The 22936-nt window shown below is 37.8% G+C and overlaps 1 protein-coding gene across 1 annotated transcript in view; it reads right to left on the reverse strand.

Moving 5' to 3' along the window:
* FBN1 (fibrillin 1) overlaps positions 1-22936 on the reverse strand; it is a 144529-nt gene that overhangs the window by 82943 nt on the left and 38650 nt on the right. The window contains exons 7-9 of the mRNA XM_077785902.2: positions 10674-10871; positions 7317-7442; positions 2772-2897 (exon numbers count right to left, since the gene is read on the reverse strand). Coding sequence (XP_077642028.1) covers positions 2772-2897; positions 7317-7442; positions 10674-10871 — 450 coding nt within the window. The remainder of the gene's footprint in view (positions 1-2771; positions 2898-7316; positions 7443-10673; positions 10872-22936) is intronic.

A 22936-nucleotide genomic window follows, 5' to 3' on the forward strand; every position in this document is an offset into this window, starting at 1 on the left:
ATGCAGAGGAGTTTCTTACTATTTTGAGGAAATTGACATATAATGATATGTTGTGAGAATATGTGACAGTTATGCCTTTTATTAGCTGGAAACCTAAACATGGATATTACTGACAATACAGCTAAAAGAGTCAGTTGGCCTTTATTTACAAACTTTATTTAGATCACTCATACTATCATATGATGGAAACCTGAAACAGCACAAAAAAATCAAGTTTCAGTTCTAATACTGGCTCTCCATTTTCTCCTGGTGCTCAGCTAAACTGCTACACATATTTACTCCTTCATCTACCCTCTTAAAAATCAAATAGAACTCCTTGGAGTTGAAACTGTTCTCCAGCACCCCTGGAGAGATAGTCAACTGTTTGGTGTGATGGTGGGGTGGATGGGAAGAAGGAAGTAATCTAACTGACCTAATCATTATCTTTTGTAATTCATCCTTCTCCATTTTTGATCAGTACCAAGCTTTGAAACATTTAAGTGCAGTAATGGAAAGTGGAAAATGAATTTACATGGGATCTGTGCAAGTACACAATGTGCCATGAAGAGATAAGCACAGAGCAAACAGCTTTATCTACAATTATAAGAGTGTGTCCAAAAGCCACATCATTTTCAAAAAAAACCCAGTAATTTTATGAGAAAAGTAAAAATAATACCTTCTGATTAGAAATATGGAAAGATTTGGTACTTTCCCCCCTGCCCTTCTTTTTCTGTTCCAAATGGTAAAAACACACCAACCAGGACAAGAACAGCAGGAAATAACTTCTATCTGTTTCAGTTTTTATTGTTTTTACTAAAAATCATAGTCTTCTGAAATGGGAAAAAATCACCACAAGAATAAATTTCAATAAAAACATGTCTCTCAAAAAGAAAAAATGTAAAAAGAGGCCATCAGAAAGTAACATAGACCAAACAAATTTATGTCAGATGTAAGTATGGGCTAGCAACTTTCTTCACTGCACTCTTCATGCACTTGGGATGAGATGCCCTGCTCTTGTTTCTGCTTTTCAGCTCTAGGAGATAATATCTTTGCTTTGTCTATTCTCATTTTTAAGATTTGTAATAATGGAGCTCCTGGTGCATCCTTTGGATATCTGACTCCAGTGCTGCTGAGCTGGAGTCCCCTAAGGGATACATTTCTCTGAAACATTTCCTCCTCTCCAACAGAACAGACACGTCCAGCTAACACTTTTCACTTAAGACAGGCATGTTATAATTAAATCAAGAGTACATGTTTTGCCCAGCACTAACACAGATCTGGGCTCCGTCCCTGTGAATATGGCAAGTATGAGTCTGCAAATTAGAAAAGAATCCAAAATATCTGCAGACAATTGATAGTGCTTCCCATTTAGCACATTTTGCCTTGAAGACAAAGCCAAAATTTCAATGATGGCGCATAGTCTGACATATTATTTATTATACCTTGTCATCATTTAAAACTGCAATTCTCTAGCTGAATTACTTCAGCCTACAAATACAGGGGGTAAAAATGCTGAGAAACTGCAGGAATATGACATGGGTATGAATGTTGGGCAGCCCTGACAGAGCGGTGACTATAAAAAGTAAAAAGCAAATGCAAGTTGTGCATCTCTAGAAAATTTTTTTAATGGAAAGGTCAATCTTGCTCACAAACATTAAGTACAGGCAGCAATCAATGATTTAATGATCCATAGCAATTTAGAAACTATTAATCTGAAGCAATAAAAGCAACTCTCATTGGCATTTTAAGCGTACAGCATGGATCAAATCTACAGAAAAGCTATTCTTGATGATGGAAGAATAGCAGTTTATTTCTTACAGCCTGAAGAAATTTAATGGCACCATTCAAAATTAACTATAACCCAAACTACTTGCAGGTCTCTTGCGAAAATTATTATTATTATTTGGTACTGATCTCTGCAAACTTTGGGATTCATTCCAAATTTTTTTCTGAAATTATTTCCTACCAAAGGTACTAAACAGGATGTTGTCTTGGTTCCTAGTGCTGGCATTGTGTAAGAACTTTTAAATAAATATGCTAAAACTGAGGACATAAACCTTTCATTTTATTTTTGCTCAAAATTTAGCACTGGCACTGAAAAAATAAATTACTGCACAAAAATGAGAAAAAAACCCAACTGATTAACTATTAGACCTGCCTCAGAGCAGGCTGTATGCTTCCCAGAAGCATTAACTCTTAACACTGTTCTTTCAGACCTTTGGCACTGCAATGGCAGTCATTTCATTCACAAAGCTCTCTGGTTCTTAGTCCAGCCTTTGAAAGATGGGCTCTGCTCTACTACAGTGAAAGCCTGAGAGAACAGCTCTGCCAAATCATCAACGTCATAAAAGCACATAAAAATATCCCATACTTGGTTTATCAAATTAGTTCCTCTAATGATAAAGGCCTGCATTAGGGTTGTATGCAGTTGGAATGCAAATTTGCTTTTCCAAATGATTGCTGAATATAAACCAGACTAAATCAAGGACAAGCATGACAGCAACAATACCAAGGAGACCTTTAAATAAATTCTAAGGCAACAAATAGGACATAACAGAAAAGCTACAGTAAAAAAAATAAAAGAGGTCTCAAAGAAGTGCAAAAAAAGAACCATCCTGGAAATGGAAAACTCATTTCAGAATACATATACAGGCATGTGATATACTTCTACATAAAAGAAGGATTTCAAGTTCACAAATTGAAATAGGTTTCTGACACATTGTTACCCATTCTTGATATTAATGAATTTTTTATAACACCTACTGTCCTATTCTTCACGGGATTCTACTCACCTATGCATTTTAAGCCATCAGGAGCAGTATAAAACCCTGGAGGACACTTGCAGAAGTAACTGCTAACTGTGTTTGAACACTCCCCTCCATCACAAATTCCAGGAATGGTGCTACATTCATCAATATCTTTAAAACAAAAAGAGATACAGAGGCAGGTTAGTTTTGGCACAAGAAAAGGTATTTTATAATTAGTAATAATAATCAAATTCAAGGTATAATCAGTAGTTCTGAATTAGCATCTTTCATTAGGTATCTTATAAACAGAAATGAAACAGAAACTAAAAAATATTGCATCTGCAAATTGAAAATACAATAGCTTTAAACTGCAAAATTTTACTGCTTAATACAGACGGATGAACATCTTAAAACTGCAGAAATTTACTAACTCTACGGAAACTGTAACTCATCCAGTCTGAATTCTGCATACTAGAATTAAGAAGACTGTTTTGGGACCAGAGTGCAAACTGTGTAATGAACACAGTGATCAGGATTATCTCCAGCAGCACAGCCTCTCCTGGTACCACACTGAGACACTGGTTCTGTACAGACTCACAGGGACATGTACCACCTACTGAACTGCCTGTCCTCCTTACTGCACTCGGGTTTGCCTTGGAAATACCCCACTCTAAAGCACTGAGCAGCTAGGTACTGTTCAGCTAATGCAATCTGACAGGATTGCAGCTCAGACCAGGATGACTGCAGGCAACAAAAATTATCTTCTCTGACTTTCTCCACTAAATCAATGTTCAGAAGTTTCAACAGGTTTCTAGAGCATAACCAAAATATCTACTGCAGAAGCCAGGCAGTGTCCATAATTCTCCTTACATTTTGTCAGTGATTTTAAAATAAAGTTTCCATATCATGATTGTCTTCACTAACAAATCTCAATCCATATACTAAATCATCATCATAGATACGATGTAGAAAAATTTTCAAAGTCTTCAGAAAAAAAACCTAACAAATTCTTACAACTCATCATACCTGCACAGAGGGAACTTGAAGGGTTTCTTCCACAGCTAGTTTACATAATCTGCAGCTGTATGAATAATGACCTATGTCAGCCCCAAGTGTTCCTTAATTACCACCAGTAGCCTGCCTGTGATGTGTAGTTACTTTCCCCTTGGTTTCCAGTGACTGTCTTAACAATGCAGCTGTATCTAACTAGCACTGCCCTCATCTCCTAGGAACCTGGAGCTCTGCTGAGCTTAAAAACAGCTCATTCTTTCCCATGGTACCTACAAGAGGAACCAGCCAAGCAGAGCAGAAAAGGAGGTTATTCTCTAGACTGATCAATGACATCTGCTTGTCACAGCCATCTACAATCACCCAGTTGCTCTCCTGACAGGGAGCATCCAGCTAGAAATAAAGGCATCGCAGGACTCTACCCAACCTCTCCTCCAGAGATCTACGAAAACACAGACACATGACTGTAATAATGATTTCACCAACCACAAAAATTTCTGAGATGAAATACTGCAACACCACCCAACACAGCAAAGTAAGGAGTGAATAATACCATAGTCATTAAAAAGGACTGGAAGAGTTTAATGTAACGCCTAAATTGGAATTTGGCCCCAACAGATGGGGGAACACCCAAAGTCCCACAGGACCATTAATGAGAATTTTAGCAAGTAGAAAGGATCTCAGTTCTACTTCTTATGTGAAGACAGTAATATAAAAACTAACAATTCTTGGTCTCCTAGGTAAAGCATGGGATGCTGTAATATTTTTGTGGCCCCTTGCCTTTGCAGGAAAGTAGTGGAGGGACTGGGAAGGCACACAGATAACATCCAAGTTTGCAGACTCAGCCATCCTAAGTGGAGCGGGGCCCTGGGTCCCCTGTGCACACATTCTTCCCCAGCATCTTGCTAGTTGTCCTGATGTGGGTCACATTCCTCACTTGGGTGTGTGAGAGGGGTGTGACCTTTTTTCACTGCTACTTCGAGAATGTTGCCAAAAACTCAAGGTCCAAGTGCCCTGGGAGCGCTGCTAAGAGACTTCTGGCTTCTGCTCCAAGATTATACACCACAGGAGCTCCACAAGTCTCAGTGACAAAAAATGTGGAAATTGAATTTTGGTCTGAATAAAGCCCTTAATTAACAGAGAAAAATGCAATTGTAAATGGATCAGATTCAAGCATTTTCTGACTCAAATTCACCAACATTTCTCTTAAAGTCAGTATTGCCACTGTTTATATAGACTCTGACCTTTTTAAAAACAAAATCAACACTCTTTATTTTAGGGTTGAGCCTAACATAAACAGTATTTCACTATTTATATTAGTGTTGACATCCATATAAGCAACATTGCCATTGTTAAGTACATGAGTTTTACAAAGGTAAGTATATTTGATGTACTTGCAGACTTAAATGTCACTCCAAGAAAAATTACTCTCCCAGTCACCACAAAAATAGAATTTACCTCAGCATTAGTGCAAATGGAAAAGAAATGGTTATATCAAACAGTGAAATAATGTAAATACAGATTTCCACAAGCTATGCTAACAAAGAAAACCTTGGCCAACCCCCTGCTCTTTTCTCATTTTGTTGATTCTTTACCTGTCCTTGATGATTGCTATTATAATCTTACTTTAATGAAGACCCCCTGAAAAAAACAGTACTGTCATTCAGCAGGTAGGTCCCAGTTAAACTAAATCAGTGACCAGGGACATTTTACAACTGCTAGAAGTCCTACTTGCTGAATATAAAGCTAAACCAAGCAAACAAGCAGATGTTATTCATTATGTATCAGAATTAATTATAGTTAATTACTGTAAACCAAACAATTTGTCATATATTGTCTTATAAAATTCAAAAGATAATTTAGAAAAAACAGGATGGATAGGCTGCTGTTGCATGATCATGCTTTTAAATGTTGTGTCTTTATCTTATTTCATGCCACTGGTATAAAGGTGGTACTTTTCATTCTTTGAATATAATACCGACATAGCTTTAACTAAAAATGTTTGGTATATACAATATGAAGATATACTGAAAGTAACTCTCTGCAGAGATCCAAATATCAATAGGTATGAATTTGAAGAAGGAAAAATTCATCTGATCTTTGAAGCCAGGTGACTGAAAAGGGATTTCACAAATGGGGCAGTAAATTCATGGCAGGATTTGGGAAGACAGCAATCTACACCAGGTCCTTGAGCCCAGTTCCTTGACTAGCAAGTGCGGGCTCTTAGGGTGGTCATTGTTTGGGGTTTTTTGTTATTTGGTTGCTGGTTGGGGTTTGTTTTTAAAATTATTCAGCAACTGAAAAATACCATCAAAATGTTTATGAGATGCAGCCTACGGCTCTCAGCTTTTCATGTAGTAATACTTAACAAGGCACATGTTCAGTCTCTCCTATTCACCACATTCTTGGTACTTCATCCACAGAAGGAAACATGTGCAATATTGTTCTATTCTAAATGTAGGTTACATTCTGCCAAAACCATTGGCAGGCAATATGTAAACCATGCTGTGTACAAGCTCTTCTGAAATTGCTCTCCCTAATCTGCAAATAAATTATAAAGTTTTGCCTAGAATAAGAGATTTTTCTTTTGAAAGAGTAATTCATAATTCTTCTAAAATGACTAAAAAGTTTTGAGTGCTTCTTAAAGGGCACTTGATGCAAGAAAGGATGGTTGAATGCACACCTTTCTCTCACAAATACTTTTATTGTACTGAAAAAGTTGGCATTCCAAAATCACTAGCCACTTATGAAACTTGTCTACTCAAGTTAATTTTAGCCTAATGACTCAAAGTAGAATCAGTTGCAAGAATTTAAATGTTATCTAGACTTCACTGTAAATACAAATCAATAATGTGCAATTAACACATTTTAGTACTATGTTCCTTGCCTACTCAAAATTCTCTTAAAGCAAAGCTGACATCTATGCTTGATTATTATATTAGAAAGAAAAGAAATCCTATCAAATCACAGTATAAAAATAGCACGATTCCATACTCACACACTGCAAATGTCCACACCAGTATCTAGCACCTGCTACCCACTAATATCTAACACCTACCCCCAAGTTAAGATGACTAGCAAGTGAAGATAAAATATTTGTCCTTCTGTAACATATGCAACTGTAAGGCTGAGTTTAGAACACAATCCAGCAGTCTTCAGACAGCTGTGTCAAACTCTCACTTATGTTAAATAAACTTCACCTGAGTAGGTAGGAATGGATTGAACCTTGCAGTCATACACACTTTTTGGTCAAAGGATCCACAAAGAAACACGTGCCTCAGGAATTTCTAAAGTAACATATCAGTTAGAAAGTATTTTTAATGTTTTTATGTTTAATGGTAGATGTACCTTCAAGTATGAAATGTTACGTGAACACAAAGGCTGTAGAAGTTGCAGGGCCAATATTTAACATTCTCTGGTTTGGGAGAAAGCACCCCTATTTGCATTTGTTGTGAATAATGCTACCTGCATGCTCAAGGCAAAAGAGACAGTAAATTTGTTACAAACTGTTAAACAAAGTTGGTCCCCCAAAAGAAGACACTCCCTCTTCTACTTTCAGAAGAAAGTTCTCGAAGTTCTTACCGTCGCATTTTTGTGTTACTTCATTAAACTTGTGTCCAGCTGGGCATTTGCACTCAAAAGATCCAACAGTATTAATGCAATTTCCCCCTTGACAGATCCCAGGGATGGCTTGGCATTCATCCACATCTGCGATATAAAAAAGGAAAAAACAGCTACTTTTATTTCATTTTTCAAGAAAAGCCATAATAATTTGTCTACACAGAAATGAAATATGCCTAAATCCATTCTTCACCCATCATAATATTATGATACTTGCTTGGGAAGGCAGACACTAATTTTGTAATTACTCTATGCAAAGTATGATTAAGTACAGTACTCTAAATATTTTCTGCAAGAAATCACATGGTTATTATTGTTACAGACATTAAATATCTAACTGCTATTGCTTTGTTTTTCCAAAACATCTGGGGAATGGTGTGCAGAAAACACAGCCTGCCAGAACTCAAATTTCTTTGAAGTGTCTAAAGCTGGTCACCCAAAATCACTGGCCCCCTTGAAAATCTTGGCAACTCCATACAGTGCTTAGGCCACCAGCATAGAGGAGCAGTTGCAGTGTGCATGGAGGGGGCCTCATGGAGAGGCACAGTAACTGCAGAGTCATTTCTGATGGAAATTATTAACTTTACACTCCAGCGAGATCAGCACCCATGACATTAGACTGTGGTTAGGATTTGACTCAAAAAGTTTCACATCCATAATCAGTGTCTCAGGAGGAATTATTAATGACCTGCTTAGACATACATAGATTTGAGGGGTTTTTCCCTATTATTTTTCTTTCTTTGCTTTTTATTTTTTCACCAAGGAAAATGAAACAACAAAGATGATATCACAGGCTAGGTAGTAAGCTCAAGACAAACATTTTCAAGAGGCCCCAGTTTTATTTTAGTAATTATTTTAGCACAACATGTGTGTCATCACTTAGCTGCAGAAGTGTTGCTATGGCTTAATAACAGCTACAGAAAGGAGGCTAAAGGAGGCGGAGGAGTGGCATTGCAATAGGACACTGGGGAAGTCTGGCTCGCAGTCCCCAGGGGCTGCCCTTTCTCTGCTTCTCAGGAATTCCTTCAGGAGCAGAGAGCACTCCACTCTCCAAATCCCCCATCTCCTCAGGAGAACCAGCTGCTGCTGGTAAAAACCGGCTTCACACTAACACAGGTTTCAATGCAGGGACACAAGCTGAAGAAGATGATGCTTTCAAATCTCTTTCTGTAAATCCCAGACAGACCGCTGCAATGTTTCTTGAAGTCTGAAAAGCAAAGTATTGTGTCTGTACGAAAGGCTAAGAGGTAATTTTCCTGGAAGCCACAAGTAAGAGGTCTCAGGAACGCCAAGGAGCATATCTGCACCACATGGCAAAGTGTTCTGTAAAGATGCCTGGGTGAAGCAGCCCAGGGCCAAGGGACAGCAGCAGAGCAGAGCTGTCCCTGAGGGAACCGCTGTGCTGGGAGGTCACAGAATGAGCACAGCCTCAGCAGCCTCGACTCAGCCACAGAGCTGCTGGGACTCGAGCTACAGCAATGGGCTGTGCTTTAGCAACAGCAGTCAGCCAGACTTCATGGCACTGTACTGACTTTAAAAACCTCAAAAACTAAAGAAACAGAAGTCATGCCTCTGAGTCATGATGTCTGTTTCAAAATCCCACCTTTGGGTTTTATTTTTCTTCTTAGTATCTTTAAAAATCTCAGCTGTGATATTAATTTAAGTTTCAGCCAAAGTCAAACTTTGGGCAGTGAAATTCTACTTACTTTTGAAAATAACCTTGCCTGCCCTCACTATTTCTTTACTTTTTTTTACTTCTCCACACAATAATAATGATTTATTTCTCTCTTCAGAGAACCTGGATTTTATTTAACCTGTTTTCCTTTATTTAGATTGAATACTGATGTGAAATCCCTGAAATATCTTCAGTCTGAATGGATGTTATCTGATATCAAAAGGATTTAGTACAATTGTATGAAAAATAAAGTTAATATGTGATTCCATAAAAGATCTGTTGAAATTACAAACACAATACTTAAGAAGGGAAAACTGGAAAATACAAGTCAAAGATACTGGGCCAAAACTGTGTTGGCACCACATAAAGATCAGCATCAATGTAGCTGCTTGCTAAGAAATGTGCAGTAAGCAGAGGTATCCTTATTCCAAACTGCACAAACCCATTGGAGAGTTCACTGCAGCTTTCCCATGACACAAACAAGAGGGATATAACTAGGCATGGCATAACTTCAGGGGTGTGGGCCACATATTTATGTACATAAGCTTTCTAAAGGACCTTGGTTCACAGATTCCTGCACAATTTAGTCGTGACTTTTACAGTGAGAGGGGGAGCAGAATCACTGAGGTCAAAATATGGGCACTTCACGCAGTGCACACAGCCATGTTGTCTATCTTGGAGTTCATCATGTCTGTCTGCAGGCACCAGCCATGACTTGGCCTGTGACAGAGGCTGTCTACATTTTTAATGCAACAAAATGCCTTGAAGTCCCTTAATAGGAATTTCATGATTATATAAAATTACTCATAGATTTATAATCTTTATCTTCCCTATTTTCAAAAATATTGTAACTTATTAGAAAATGTTAGACAGACTGAAATAAATTGGCCCCAAAGATATGGTGCTGGGAATGTACAATCCACATCAGTTTAATACACAGTTGCCCCTGTTAACTTTCTCCTGTTTCCTGTCAGACATCCAGACAATAAAAGAATTTATACAGCTGGAAGTATTAGAATAAAAGCCAAAAGCAGTGTAAGGGCTTTCTATGGTAATGCATGCTCTGAAAGAAGTAAGCAACATCTGGGTGGATTTTATGATTTGAAACAAATGCAAATGCATTTCCAAAATTGTATAAAATATATAATAAGGCATTACAAATGGCATGACAGGCACTTTTTTCCAGGTCAAAGCAGTGGAGCTCAAGAGATACGACATCCAAGGTGAATCCAAGTTACACAACTTTTAGCTAAAAAATCTCACACCGGGTAACTGAGGCATTATTGCCACAGATTGATGTTTGCATGTTTTGAGTGCTCTCTGAAACAGAACAAATTCCTCCACAGAATGATCGAGTGGTACACTCAGAAAAACACCATTACAGAACCAAGGGAAAGCACTGCTGGCAGTGAGAAATTCATTAAGATGCTGGCTGCTCTCACATGACCTGAGTTACTAATGTACTCACTTGAACATCAGGCACTCACTGAATCATGAAGTAATGCATCTGACAGTGTTTTTCCATTCTTCACACATATAGCTGAGAATGGCTTAGGACAGGTTATTCACAGCAGTGTAACTCAATTAATATTAATCCAGTAACAATTTCAGCAGCTTCTGAGGAAGCTTTGCTGGTAACTTACCTTGACAGGCCCCCGTTCGAATGTTTGGAATGAAGCCTCGGCGGCAGGGATGCGGCTGGGCAGGGCACATTTCACAGGGATGGCCCCACGCTCTCCCAACAGTTGCACAGCACAGGGTTTTTGTGCAGACAATTCCACTGAGCTGGCCCTGGCACATCTGGTTCGTTACCAAAGTGAAGCAAGGGCCGGTCCTGTAATCTGTGCCAAAAACAGGAAACCTGATCAGCATCACAATAGAAATACACAACAAAACTCTTAATAAAGCAAAACAACAGCACATTTAGGCAATTCTTCTTCACACAAATTACTCACCAATCCAACAATTTATCTTAGAAGTGTTCTACAGAGGATTTTTTCTCTCTAATTCAAATCCACTGAAAACAAACTGTGACTATTTTATTAGGAATGTTATATCTGTAGGTACCCTTTGCTGCTTCATTTAATCACTCATAATATTCTTCCAAGGGTCTTTTCATCAGTTTCTTTTAAATATTCAGTGCATTATTTAAAAGAATACTGATAAAAGAGTTAGGGTATGTTTATTTCCACAAGCTGGATGGTTGTTCTCAAATGAGGCTCAAGGGAAGCAAATACAGACTACAGGAATTTTTCTGAGGACAGTTTTCACTGCTATTCAGGCATATGGTGTATCAGATAAGTGGGCAAGCTTTGCTTAGAGCTGAATGGAGGGCATGTGGAACACATCTGCTTTGATTTGTTTATGGCAGGACAGGCCACAGCCAACAGACAATCAAACTAAGATGTTAATAAAAAAATAGTAGGCTTCATTTTGTTCCACCCTCCAAGGGCAAAAACCAAACAGTGGTAATGCCAACTCCTGCTGTCTCTCCTGCACATCCGGGGTGCATACTCCAGTTAATTCTTCTCAACCAACTTTAAAATCCTTTTTTTTTATGGTGCACCAGGACAGAGTCCAGCCCCCTGTAAGCAAATTATGAACCTGTTGTTTCTTTGTACTGAAGTAGTTACCAGATCCCTCAGCCAAAGTCACTAAGTAATCCACACTGCCTTGGAGCCATGTCATTATAAATTCCTCCAATTTTCATGCCACATCCAAACTTTGTTAACAATAATATGTTTTCACTAAACCATTGTTAAAAAGTGTTAAATAGGGCAGAAATGAGAATGGATGTCTTTCCCATCTGCTCCATCTCCCCACACAAGATGCACCCTGAAGACTACCATTTAATAAATCTTCCTGCCAATCAGAGATGGTGTGTCCATATGCTGAAATTCTGATAATTCATCAAGCCATTCTCATACAATTAATAAAATGGCTTACAGAAATCCTTTAAGGCAAACAATAATGCTATATTGCTACTGTTATCTTCATCAATTGACATGATGGTATCAGAAAGGATATTGAGTTAGATCAAAGGACCTTTCTCTGATGAACTCATACTAAGTGACTAAATACCATTTATTCTTCATTAACTATGTATCACTCCAATAACTGCCATTCTGTCTTCTGTCTAACACACCTATAATCATTCAGATAATCTCTCTTACTTTTAAAATACTGGATTAACAAGAATTTTCTTTCAACCTCTGTATTTCCAGCTGTATGGAGAATTAACCTGTGAGAACCCACTAGCTATTTTCAGGCTCCCTGGTTAGCTGGACTAGCTGTATAAAAATACGTAAATCCAATTCCTGCTATTTAATTTCAGCCTTAAAGGCTATCAGATTTCAAGTATAAAGTTCCTGTCCTATCCCCTTCAAACAGTACAGATACATTTCCCAAACACTTCACCCACCCTTCTCTAGCAATTCCATCAGTCTCATCACGAAATGAGTCAGAATCTCTGATATCTCTCTGGCCCTTGATTAATTAATTCCTTATCATCTTAACTTTCTTTGGCTTGGTATTTCTTATTACATCCCTTCATTTCCCATATGAATTTTCCACACTACAGCTTCTATTAAGTTTTTCCCTAAATTAATACAAACAAATCATGATCAATTATACCTATTAAATAAAAAAAATATTTCCCAAATTGATTTTTCATCCTTGATCAAAACAAGAATATGTGCTTTACTCTATGCAAAACTCCCAGTGTTGTAACTCCAAATATTAAAACGAGAGACAACAATTTCTTTAGAAATTCCATAGTTTTCTGTTGGCAACAGGAAATCTTCCAAGTACCTCCCCAGAATAAAATCCCCCATTGTAGATTGTCCCTCTGCTGTTTATATATAGATGGGTTAAAAAGGAGTCATTTTGTTCTCCGTTGCAGTGGGAGCACGCGTCAGACAGTAGTGAATAACTCATCTTGTGTTTTATGGGGGGATATGAATGGATCAGCATTTATAATTGTTGGCTTTCAAGCTATAAATGACTTAGCAGTGGCTAATATGTCTTAGAAATATGGTGAACCCAATGAAGTTAACTTTACAATCATGCAAATCTTTCCACAAGGTCTCAGTAACAAGACATGGGTTGAACATGGACTCAAAACCAAGCAAGTCCAGCTCCTATTTGTTATTAATCAAGTTCATAACACTTCAGTATGGAGAATTACAGACTCAATTTTCATAAAATACTTTGCCTTGACAAATTTTATTCCTAATACTCAGTTTTCTTCTAAATACAGCTTCCCTTCTATTTTCTCAAATACAGTCTTCCACATTTTCACAACTAAGATTTTTTTCTTTTCTATTCCTAATAGAAAATTCTAAAGGTCAGAAAATCCATGTGAAAAAGATCATTTGAATGTACATGCCAGCCTAAGGCCACAGAGAAATCCACACATCAATTCATTTTTGAATGAGTTTATGAGCTTAAAACCCCAATCCTTATTTTGTAGCATCAAAGTTTTCTTATACATTAAGTAATTTCTGATTATTCAAACTACTTCAATAAGAAAAGCTCAAACACGAGGTAATAGTGAGGAGGCAGGAGCTGGAAAGAGAGAAAGAAGGAAGATATACCCAGAAAAGCTATTACACAATTTGAATGGGTTGGTTTTTTGGTTTTTTTTTTCCTCAAGGATAACTTCAACTTAACTGAACCATTTTGAGACTTGAAATTATTTTAGTAAAATGATTTAAGATATGCAACTGGTAATTCAAATCTTTTGAGTCACTTCTAATGCAAATTTCAGCAAGTGCAAGCAGCCCTCAGTAAGGCAGTAGCCACCATTACCTAACAATTTTATCTGCTTCTTACTATACTTCTTAGCTATTTTGATAAGGAATAATTCCACAGGGAGCTTCAGACAACTCAGAAGATGGTAGAAACTGTAAAACCACATTAAGTTCATATACTGGCAAGAAGAGCAAGAGGGCAATAGAATGACACTGGTTTATACCACGCAACAATTCAACTCATTAATTCCACAGAAAAGAATCAAGTTGCATTTTGATCTAGAGCTCATTGCTGTTTCAGTCAGAACCATCAAATAATTTTAGTTATCTTCCCAAAAGATCCTTTATATTCCTAAAAGCAGCAGAGAGGCTGCTCAAATATGTAGTCCTGGCAGGCTTTTATCAAAACCAAGCACAGCAAAAAGTAATGATAATTGTTTCAAGTAATTCTGGATAGCACCAAAATGACTACAAGCACCAGGACAGTGTGAGACTTCTGATGTCAGACCCACATCTTAAACTCCTAGTTCACAATAACTTCTGCTTAGTTTCAAGCACAACAGTTTTTAGCATAAAAATAAAACTCAAAAACCTTGAGAACTAATGGAATCTGGATTAAACAATTATGCTGCTGCAAGGAGGCTGGATAAAATTTGGTCCCTCTATCCTCTACAATTCACTATAAGTATTCTAAAAAGAGTTCTTGATGTTTTAAATTAACAGTCTGATTTTGCGAACTGATAACCACCTGTTAAGGGAGGTTGACAGACTCCTTCACCTCTCTTAAAATAAATGAAAATTGAATGAAATTAAATTTCATTCAAAGGTCAAAGCAAGAGACTGTAGCAAGCCAGCATTTACCTGACCACGATCAAGCTCTCATTACAGAAAACAGGAAAATGCCACCTCTTGCCACCATAGAAAAATGGCTAATGATAAAATGAGTGGTGTTTTTCCAGCTCTCCACACACAGCATGCACAGTTCACACAGTAGCTCGGGCTGCAGCACTGCCTGAGCAGCAACACAGCTCCTCCGAGCTGTTAGCACCTCACAGGGGAGAATTCAGCATGAACCCCCAAAGGCAGCCAAGACTGCTGTGCAACTGAAACTCCCCTGGGCAACACAAACCAGTAACTTCCCTTTGTTGAGTACAGGGAGAAAGGGAAAAGGAAAGAAAGGAATATTCCATTATCATACAAATAATGAAAGAAAGGTCAGAAAGGGCTCTAAGGCAAATGAAGTACCTCAAAGCCGATCATTAGTACAACTTATTTTCCTGCCTAGCAGCACTTTTGTTTCTGCTTTTTGAAGACTTGATTGGGTTTTTTCACCAGCTGGGGATAAAAGAGGAACATTGGAAGAGAGACTGCACAGGGCAGAAACACCATCTCATCTCTGCAAAGCGGCTCAGCGCTGCCCAGGTGTGACCCATGCACTTGACAGCCTGTTCCACTGCTCAGCCTCATGTCAGGAAAGGGAGTCACAGTTGCTTGTACCTGAGAATGCTCCTTTAAAACCTGATCCCACACAGCCAGAGAATACACAAACAACTATACTGTCCATGGAAAAACACAGTGTCCATCACTGTATGCTTCACCGTACTTCACTCATTTCACTCTCTTCAGAGAAAGTAGCAAAACACTTGAAGATGATGGAGAAAACCAGTGTGCCTCATTTCTGAAGGCAGGATATGCTGCATCTGAAATGAGAACTTCTGCAGTAAAATCCAAAGAATTGCAGAGAGTCTTGGCACTGACAGAAGAAAACAGCATGACCAAGCTGACTGTAGCAGTATCACCATAGCAGAGTTACAGAACACTTCATGCTTAATTTCAAACTCAAAGTGATTCTAGGTGTTTTCAGCCATACTAAAATCTCCTCATTTTAGAGGACAGAGAGAACAAAGAAAAGGCTCTACACATATGAACCTCATCAAAAATTACTGCAAATCTCTGTGTGTCACAGTCTAAAGAAAATAGGGAAGAGCAACAAGTTTGTAACTCCATCTTCACTTGCAAAGTTTTCCTGTCAGTTGCTTGTAGACTTGAAATTATATTGATCATGAAATGATGTTTTGCATACAAGACCTTAGGACTTTTAACTTCTGATCAGAAAAGTGAACGACCATGCTCAGGGATGACACTGGTCATTTACTTCCATCTTTTCTAATAGGAGATGTATCATTTACTACCATCTTTTCTAATAGGGGACAGCCTCACATCTCAATTCACAGACCGAATCAAGACCAGAGCCTGAAAAATTCCCAAGTTAGTTCAATAAACTCACTTCCAACTATTTAAAAACTCAGACACAATAATGCTTTGTCCACAGGTGACACTGAAAGGCCAGTTGATAAATGCATCCAATCACAACACACTTTTCTTTCCACACAGACCATTTCCTTAAATAATTACTCACTGTTAAGCACTCCCTGTCCTCTCCTCCCCCCAGCCAGACACCATTACTCACCCCAGTCAGATCCCAATGTGTCATCATTGGAAAGTACATGGCAAAGATATCAGAGGGTGTTCAGAAGGAAAGAAAACAAAACTCTGTAAATATTTAAAAACTTATTTCCTATGATGTCTGACACTTCTTACCAATGAGGTTTGGTAGGTTTGGACATGGTATGTGAAGAAATTATCACCATGCCACTTCTGTCTGCTCCCTTCCAGTGCCAGAGATGGTTTCACATATAAGCAAGACCATTTCCCAGCTGCTTCAGTGCACAGCGCAGCACTGAGCTCAAATAGCTGAGATTTAACGCTGGCTAGTGCTAAGATGTCACTGGAACCAGGGGCTTGGAGTGCAACCATTCAGGCACTCTTTCTGGCAGGAATATAAACCTGGCAGCAGAAATGTCTCAAACTACTACAGCTGTGCTGCGGACAGATCACAGCTCCAAGTTGCTTCTCATTATTTTCACAAGAGTAAAAAACATCCAAGGAAGCATATCTAACACTGGTACCATAACTCTTTATTCAGTATTAGGCAGCCAAAAAGTTAGTTACTGCCTCACACAACCCAACCCCAGGAATATTACCCTTTAATTCCTGAGTCAAATGACCCCATTTATTCATGTCTTCCTCACCTTTGCTTGTTGCAAATTGTTCTCATATATTGACTTGCTGGCACTTTCAGCTTAAATTTATTTTCCATTCAGTAAGCTGCTTCACAAATCCATTTCTGATGATCTGTTTAACACATCTATCTAGCAAATATTATCTAGTCTTCCTAGGATACTGGTTGAAGAACAGGACTTCAAATTAATAGCTCACTAATAATATGAGACGAACATTATCACTTACATTTGATGCACAGAAAAATTCAGGCTGACAATTTTATACAGTATGTTGGCAATCTATTTTCCAGAACAAATATACAACTGTTTTTATGCCAATTTTGTTCTTGCAACTGACCCAGTTCTCAAAGTCTGCAGCTGAAAAGTAATAACATAACAGTAATAAAATAAAAAAATAGTGTTCAAAAATTATTATTACAGAATTGGAGCGATTTGTTGCACACATTTTAATCCAACATGCAGACTAAGCATTTCACCAAAATCAAAGCCTTAGCTCTGTTGTTCCCAATTATGTGCAGCAGCAATCCAAATACAGAAAATTGTTACCACATTTTATTCTCTTCCATGATGAAGAAAACAGTAAGCAATGCAGTTAAATGTAGAATAACTTCTCATTTCTGAAGTCAGTTACCTGACAAACTCTAGCCTACCCTACTGTATAAGCTGCAAAGAACCATGTCTTTGCAGATTTTCATTTTTCTGATTTCTTTCACAGGCTAGTAACAATTAAATAAAATTCTGACTTGATTTTAATCTCCCTTTCTACTAAAAAGTAACTAGCTTTTGTGACATATTTATTGTCAAGACCAGATGATTTTTAAGGAGAATGAATTCTACTACAGAGCGTTGCACGTTTCACTTAAAAAGAACAAGCTGGCTGAAGTTTATCACTATTTTTTCAAAAGTGTTCTTAGGAGTGCCACGTTATAGAAACTCTCTTTACATACCACTAAGTATTAACTATTAACTAGCATGGTAAAGACAAAGCTAGTAGATGAGCTCTGTGTATTTTTTTCTCTTTAGTTTCAAAAGACACTGACTAATGTAACTAAGACTATCCAAATGTAGTGTAAACTGTTTAAGAAAAATAGATTCTAATGACTTACAGAATATTATATAGAACGGCATCCACAGAGAGGGAATATGCTTTCAGACAAAGCAATTTAAAGAGATACTAAAGAGGGGGAGGGGGAACTGATTTTCAATGTTCAAGCTCAGTGAAACACGACAGGAGTAAACACACAGCAGGAATGGAGAGAAGTCTACTTGCTTCCAGGGTAGGAAGGCAGTGAATGTAACAATGATGGCTTGAGTGTTGCAATGATATGTTAACTTAATGATACATACACAAACAGTTGCTTTGGTCCTAACAGAACTCTGAACTTATGGCAGCTCTTTAATAAGGTGATTAGAACCATCAGTATCTTTTACTTCTTTTTAACAGGAATCATCAAACTTGCATGAAGCAAGTTCCCTCTTTCCCATAATCCAAAAGACCAGCAGTCCTGGGAAATTATAACAGTGGAAACCTTCCACTGAATGAAAGGAAGGGGCAGATTGTATCCCCGTAAAGACTCTTCTCCACATGGCAGACAGCTCCCTAGCCAAATTTCTTCAACCAGTCACTCAGGTTTTAGAATTCTCATATATATCTATTTTTGTGATATGATCTTAGTGATGACAGACTTGATATGATGTAAATAATTTTTTTTACTAGCCTAAATATTTTGGAATAACTAATTATATTCTTCTTGCATAAGGCTGTAACATAGAGTTTTGTATTTTATACAGCCAGCTAAAAAGACATGACAAATATTTGGAAAACTGAAAACACAGAGCATTTGATTTTTACAGAAATATTTTAACAATTATTTCACTTAAAGGTTGCACAATAACCCACCAAAAATCTCAGGAAGCATTAAAAATGTAAGTCAATAACATAGAAAAATTGCTTCAGACACTAATACTTCACCTCTAACTCTATGGTGAAACACATCAACTACCTAATTGAAATACCATGCAACCCTCTGTTTTACAGGATCAGATTCCTTCCTCAATGAAACTGTGGCATCACTCTGTGTGTACACTAGTGTAATCATGACCAGAATCTGGATAATTTTGCATAACCACATATATGGGATTTGCATTAAGACTGTGATCCAAAAATAAACACAGCAATAATATGCACTGTTTAACTCTGAATAAGCCTGAGGTGTCTCTGTTGAAATGTTACAGAACACATACCGTAATTCTAGAATTATCACATGTATTCAATTTCTGTTACTAGAAGTAAAAAAAACAAGAAGGTAAATGATCTAATCTTGATTCACCAGTTTTTTTCAACTAAGCAAGTGTAATTTTATTACACATATATGATACCCATCAATATGAAGCACATGAGATGCTAATACATGTGCTTCATTACTCATATTATTGTTTAAGGCCTTCTGTCATTCCTGTCTTCATTGACCATTTGGTTGAAGGAGCCTTCTCTTTGCTTAGCACTAATGGGTAGAAGTCCCCCAGCATCAGTAAAGGACTGGCCTCAAGTGACTGAGGACCCTTACATCTTTAAGATTACAGAAAATATTTATGACAATGTCAATTTAACTCTTTGTAAAACCATATCAAAGTCTGATTTTCTCAAGCAGTGCGGGTACAGAATACTAATATCTTAAAATGGGAAGGAGGGGGAGGAGAAGGGATATTAATCCACAGACAATTCTCAAACTGAAGGTTGAGCTCTCTTCTTACTTGCATGCAGGTAAGACAAGAGCAAAAGGTTTTCACTGACTCCTGTTAGTGATGTGCACTTTTTGGTTCTTTAACTTAAATTAGCAATTAATCGAGAAGAACTTCAAGTTCTTCTAAAAGACTTGGAATTACCATGAATACTCTAGATAAATATTGGAAAGATTTCATACTTTTACTGAAAGTGTAAGCAACTCCACGTTCTTAGCGTATTGTTTAACACTTTTTAAGTTTTTTATAGCAGCTGTGCTGATGCCTTGGCCTTTTCTCACTCATCACACTTGCTCTGTATACACTATTTTGGTCTAACAGATATTGCAAATCTATTTTTACCTCAGCACTGGAAACTGGCATCTCCTCTACGTGTCGAATGTCAAGTCCTAAGTTTTCATTTGCCTCCACATATGAGACAAATCATTAAAACTTGGAAACAGTCACCAGCCTGGCTGTCTTAAACAGGAGCATTCAAGATCTAGGACTACAATCCTAGCAGGTTTTTCCTCTCTGTTAGATAGAACTGCTTCGTTTTGTGGGTGCCCAGACATGACATCCAGCATGAAGCCCAGGTCCCGGTTACAAGAGAAAGGTTAGACTGGCTGACTTTGAGGAGAGAACAATCATTCAGTGGGGGAATCCCATTGTCTTTGACTGCATGAACACTCCCTCAAATAGCAAACAGCCAATATTTGGAGGGGTGTTGAGGAAGAGAGACGCACCCAGCTTCAGAGGCCTCTTGTCAATAGCTGGGCCACAGTGGTTCAACAAAAAGTGACACACTCCAGTTGTGTTTTACTAATTACGTACTTACAAGGAATAGCATCAGAATCCTGGAAACTGCCATGCTGCATAAATCCCATCAAAGCTGATGGGTTTTTCCTTGACAATCGCTGAAATTTATCTGTGTAAATGCACACAACATCTAGAATTAATGGTTTCAAATAATGGAGGTCATGAAGTGGCCCAGAATATATATGAGAGCCAATGAGAACTAGGTAAGAATTTTTATTTGGGAGATGTGAGAGAAAGGAACTGGGGGTTCAGCAAACAAGCCATGTATCTGTGAATTAACTAAGTAGTGTACTGAGGGGAACAAACACACCTGTTCTTTGTAGACTACCACACACTAATGATGATTTCATGCCCAGAAGGTGAGATCCCAGTTGAAGAAGGGGGATGGTTACATATGTACATATATTCATTCTTACTTGCACTTCTTTCATCCTCCTTCATTTGGGGTTCAGACTCAAGCTGAAGTTTTCTTACACTCCAGCTACACAGAGATGCTCCAAAAGATAAGCAAATACTCAACATAATAGGAATCACTCAGATTTAGGTCAGCAAACTGCAAGCCTCACTAACTCTCAACACAGGAATACTTAACCTTTGCATAACACTGGAGCGTTAGCCTGTCATGCGACCCGAGCCTCCCTCTCTGAGCTTACACCGCATGGTGCAGTGCCCTGCACAACCTGGCAGAGCTACACATCACTGCTAATGCATCGTGATGGATGAGTAGCACCAGAATCTAAACCATGAAAATCAGAGAGCCACAGACAACAGAAGTCCTTTAAACACATTTTCCATTCTTAAAAAATCATTAAAATGCATTGAATGCAAGTACAGTCTTTATCAATTTAACTATGTTATTTATTGATAAAATAATAATTTATGTAAATTTTACAAAGCCCTTACAGGCTTTGCTTCTGTTCACAGATAAAAGTATCTGCAGAAACTGCTGCTGATCCAGATGCCTGTCTAATACATAATACTTCACAGCCTTACAAAATGTTGTGTATTAAAGGTTGGAAACTGCTTTTTGGCCTACTTTCTACACTGACATACTGAAATTGAGGGAGAGTCTTGTGGTTGAGACACTTGGCTGGGACTGAGATGACCTGGGTTCAGTTTCAGACTCTACTGCAGACTCCCAGTACATCCTTACACAAGTGACTTAATCTCCCTGTATTTTAGCTCCCCACATGGAACTTGGGGCTGCCAATATTTCTGGATGCTGGTGGAGTTTTTTCCTATTTAGACTACACAGGCTTTGGGATGCAGACTTGTATGTTTTCTGAATGATAAAGGGAGCCTCAAGCTGAATTCAGGCCTCTTGGCATTACTCTAATAAAATGAGAAAAGATCTTTCATGTAAAGTTTTCTGTGTTATGATTCTTCAAGGTTTTATGTTGGTTGGGTTTGTGTTTTTTTCTTTTTTGGAGGGATAGTTGTGGTGTTTTATGGGAATTTTAATGTTCAATTAATTGTCAGTTTCTAGTGAATGATGAGAGGAATTTGCTCCTGAGATTTTCTGTACTGGGCAAGTGCAACAGCAGCAGACACATTCCACGGAGGAACTCATGCACAATCAATTAGGTCGTCTAATTAATTTTCCAACTCAATACATGCTATGAACTTTTTTTCTTTAGAAATATATCTATACACATGTGTAAAAGCAACTCAAAAACTTTTAAAAGGAGAGAAGGACTGATGATATACACTTGAAAGGAATGGGCTGCTACATGGGAGCCATGTCCTCCCACATGAATTCATATTTCTGTCATGAAGGGAGTAAAAACATATGGGGGGGGTATTTTCCCATTGACAAGATTGTGTAGTTTCCATTAGGGACTGACTTGTTAATCAGTATTTAGAGTAATTTCTGGTATCAGGTTACCCCATAACTAGGGAGAATAAAAACATGTGGAGAGAAAAAGACACATTTTAAAAACAGGTTTGAATCAAATAGGGACAAAAATGTAGATATTTACAGGCAGTTTAACCACATATTACATGAGATGTGCTACAGCATCTAACAAGTATCTGTTTCTCTACTTCTAACTCAGATAAAACATCAATCAGCATCACTGTATCTGAATAAAGACTCTAGATCAAAGATTGAAAGAAACAGGAGAAGAATGGCCAAGCCAATTTTTTGCCTTCTCTCACAGGGTTTTACAGCAGCAAATTTTCAACTGCCATGAATTTTCTCTGCACTTCCTTTCCCATCATTGTGATCACCCACGAGTCCTTATTCCACACTAACATAATGAAGTGTTTGTGGGACCAGTGTTATAAATGTGATATCTGGATTAAAACAGTAAGTTGTGACATTTCTAAGAGTCCTAAGGGAGATGACAGTGAGTTATAGAGAATACACAGACACTTGATAATCCACAATTATGGGGGAAAAAGGCATAGAAGCACAATATAGTGCTTCAGTTGGGGTTTTACTATGGGCGTTTCTATGGAAGCATAGACTAGATTGATAAAGAACTTACAAATATATCTATACTAAATAAAAAGTGGTAAACATTACAGTTT

Source organism: Lonchura striata, chromosome 10 (genome assembly GCF_050655825.1).
Source record: "Lonchura striata isolate lonStrDom1 chromosome 10, ASM5065582v1, whole genome shotgun sequence".
In the NCBI taxonomy this organism is placed as follows: Eukaryota; Metazoa; Chordata; class Aves; order Passeriformes; family Estrildidae; genus Lonchura; species Lonchura striata.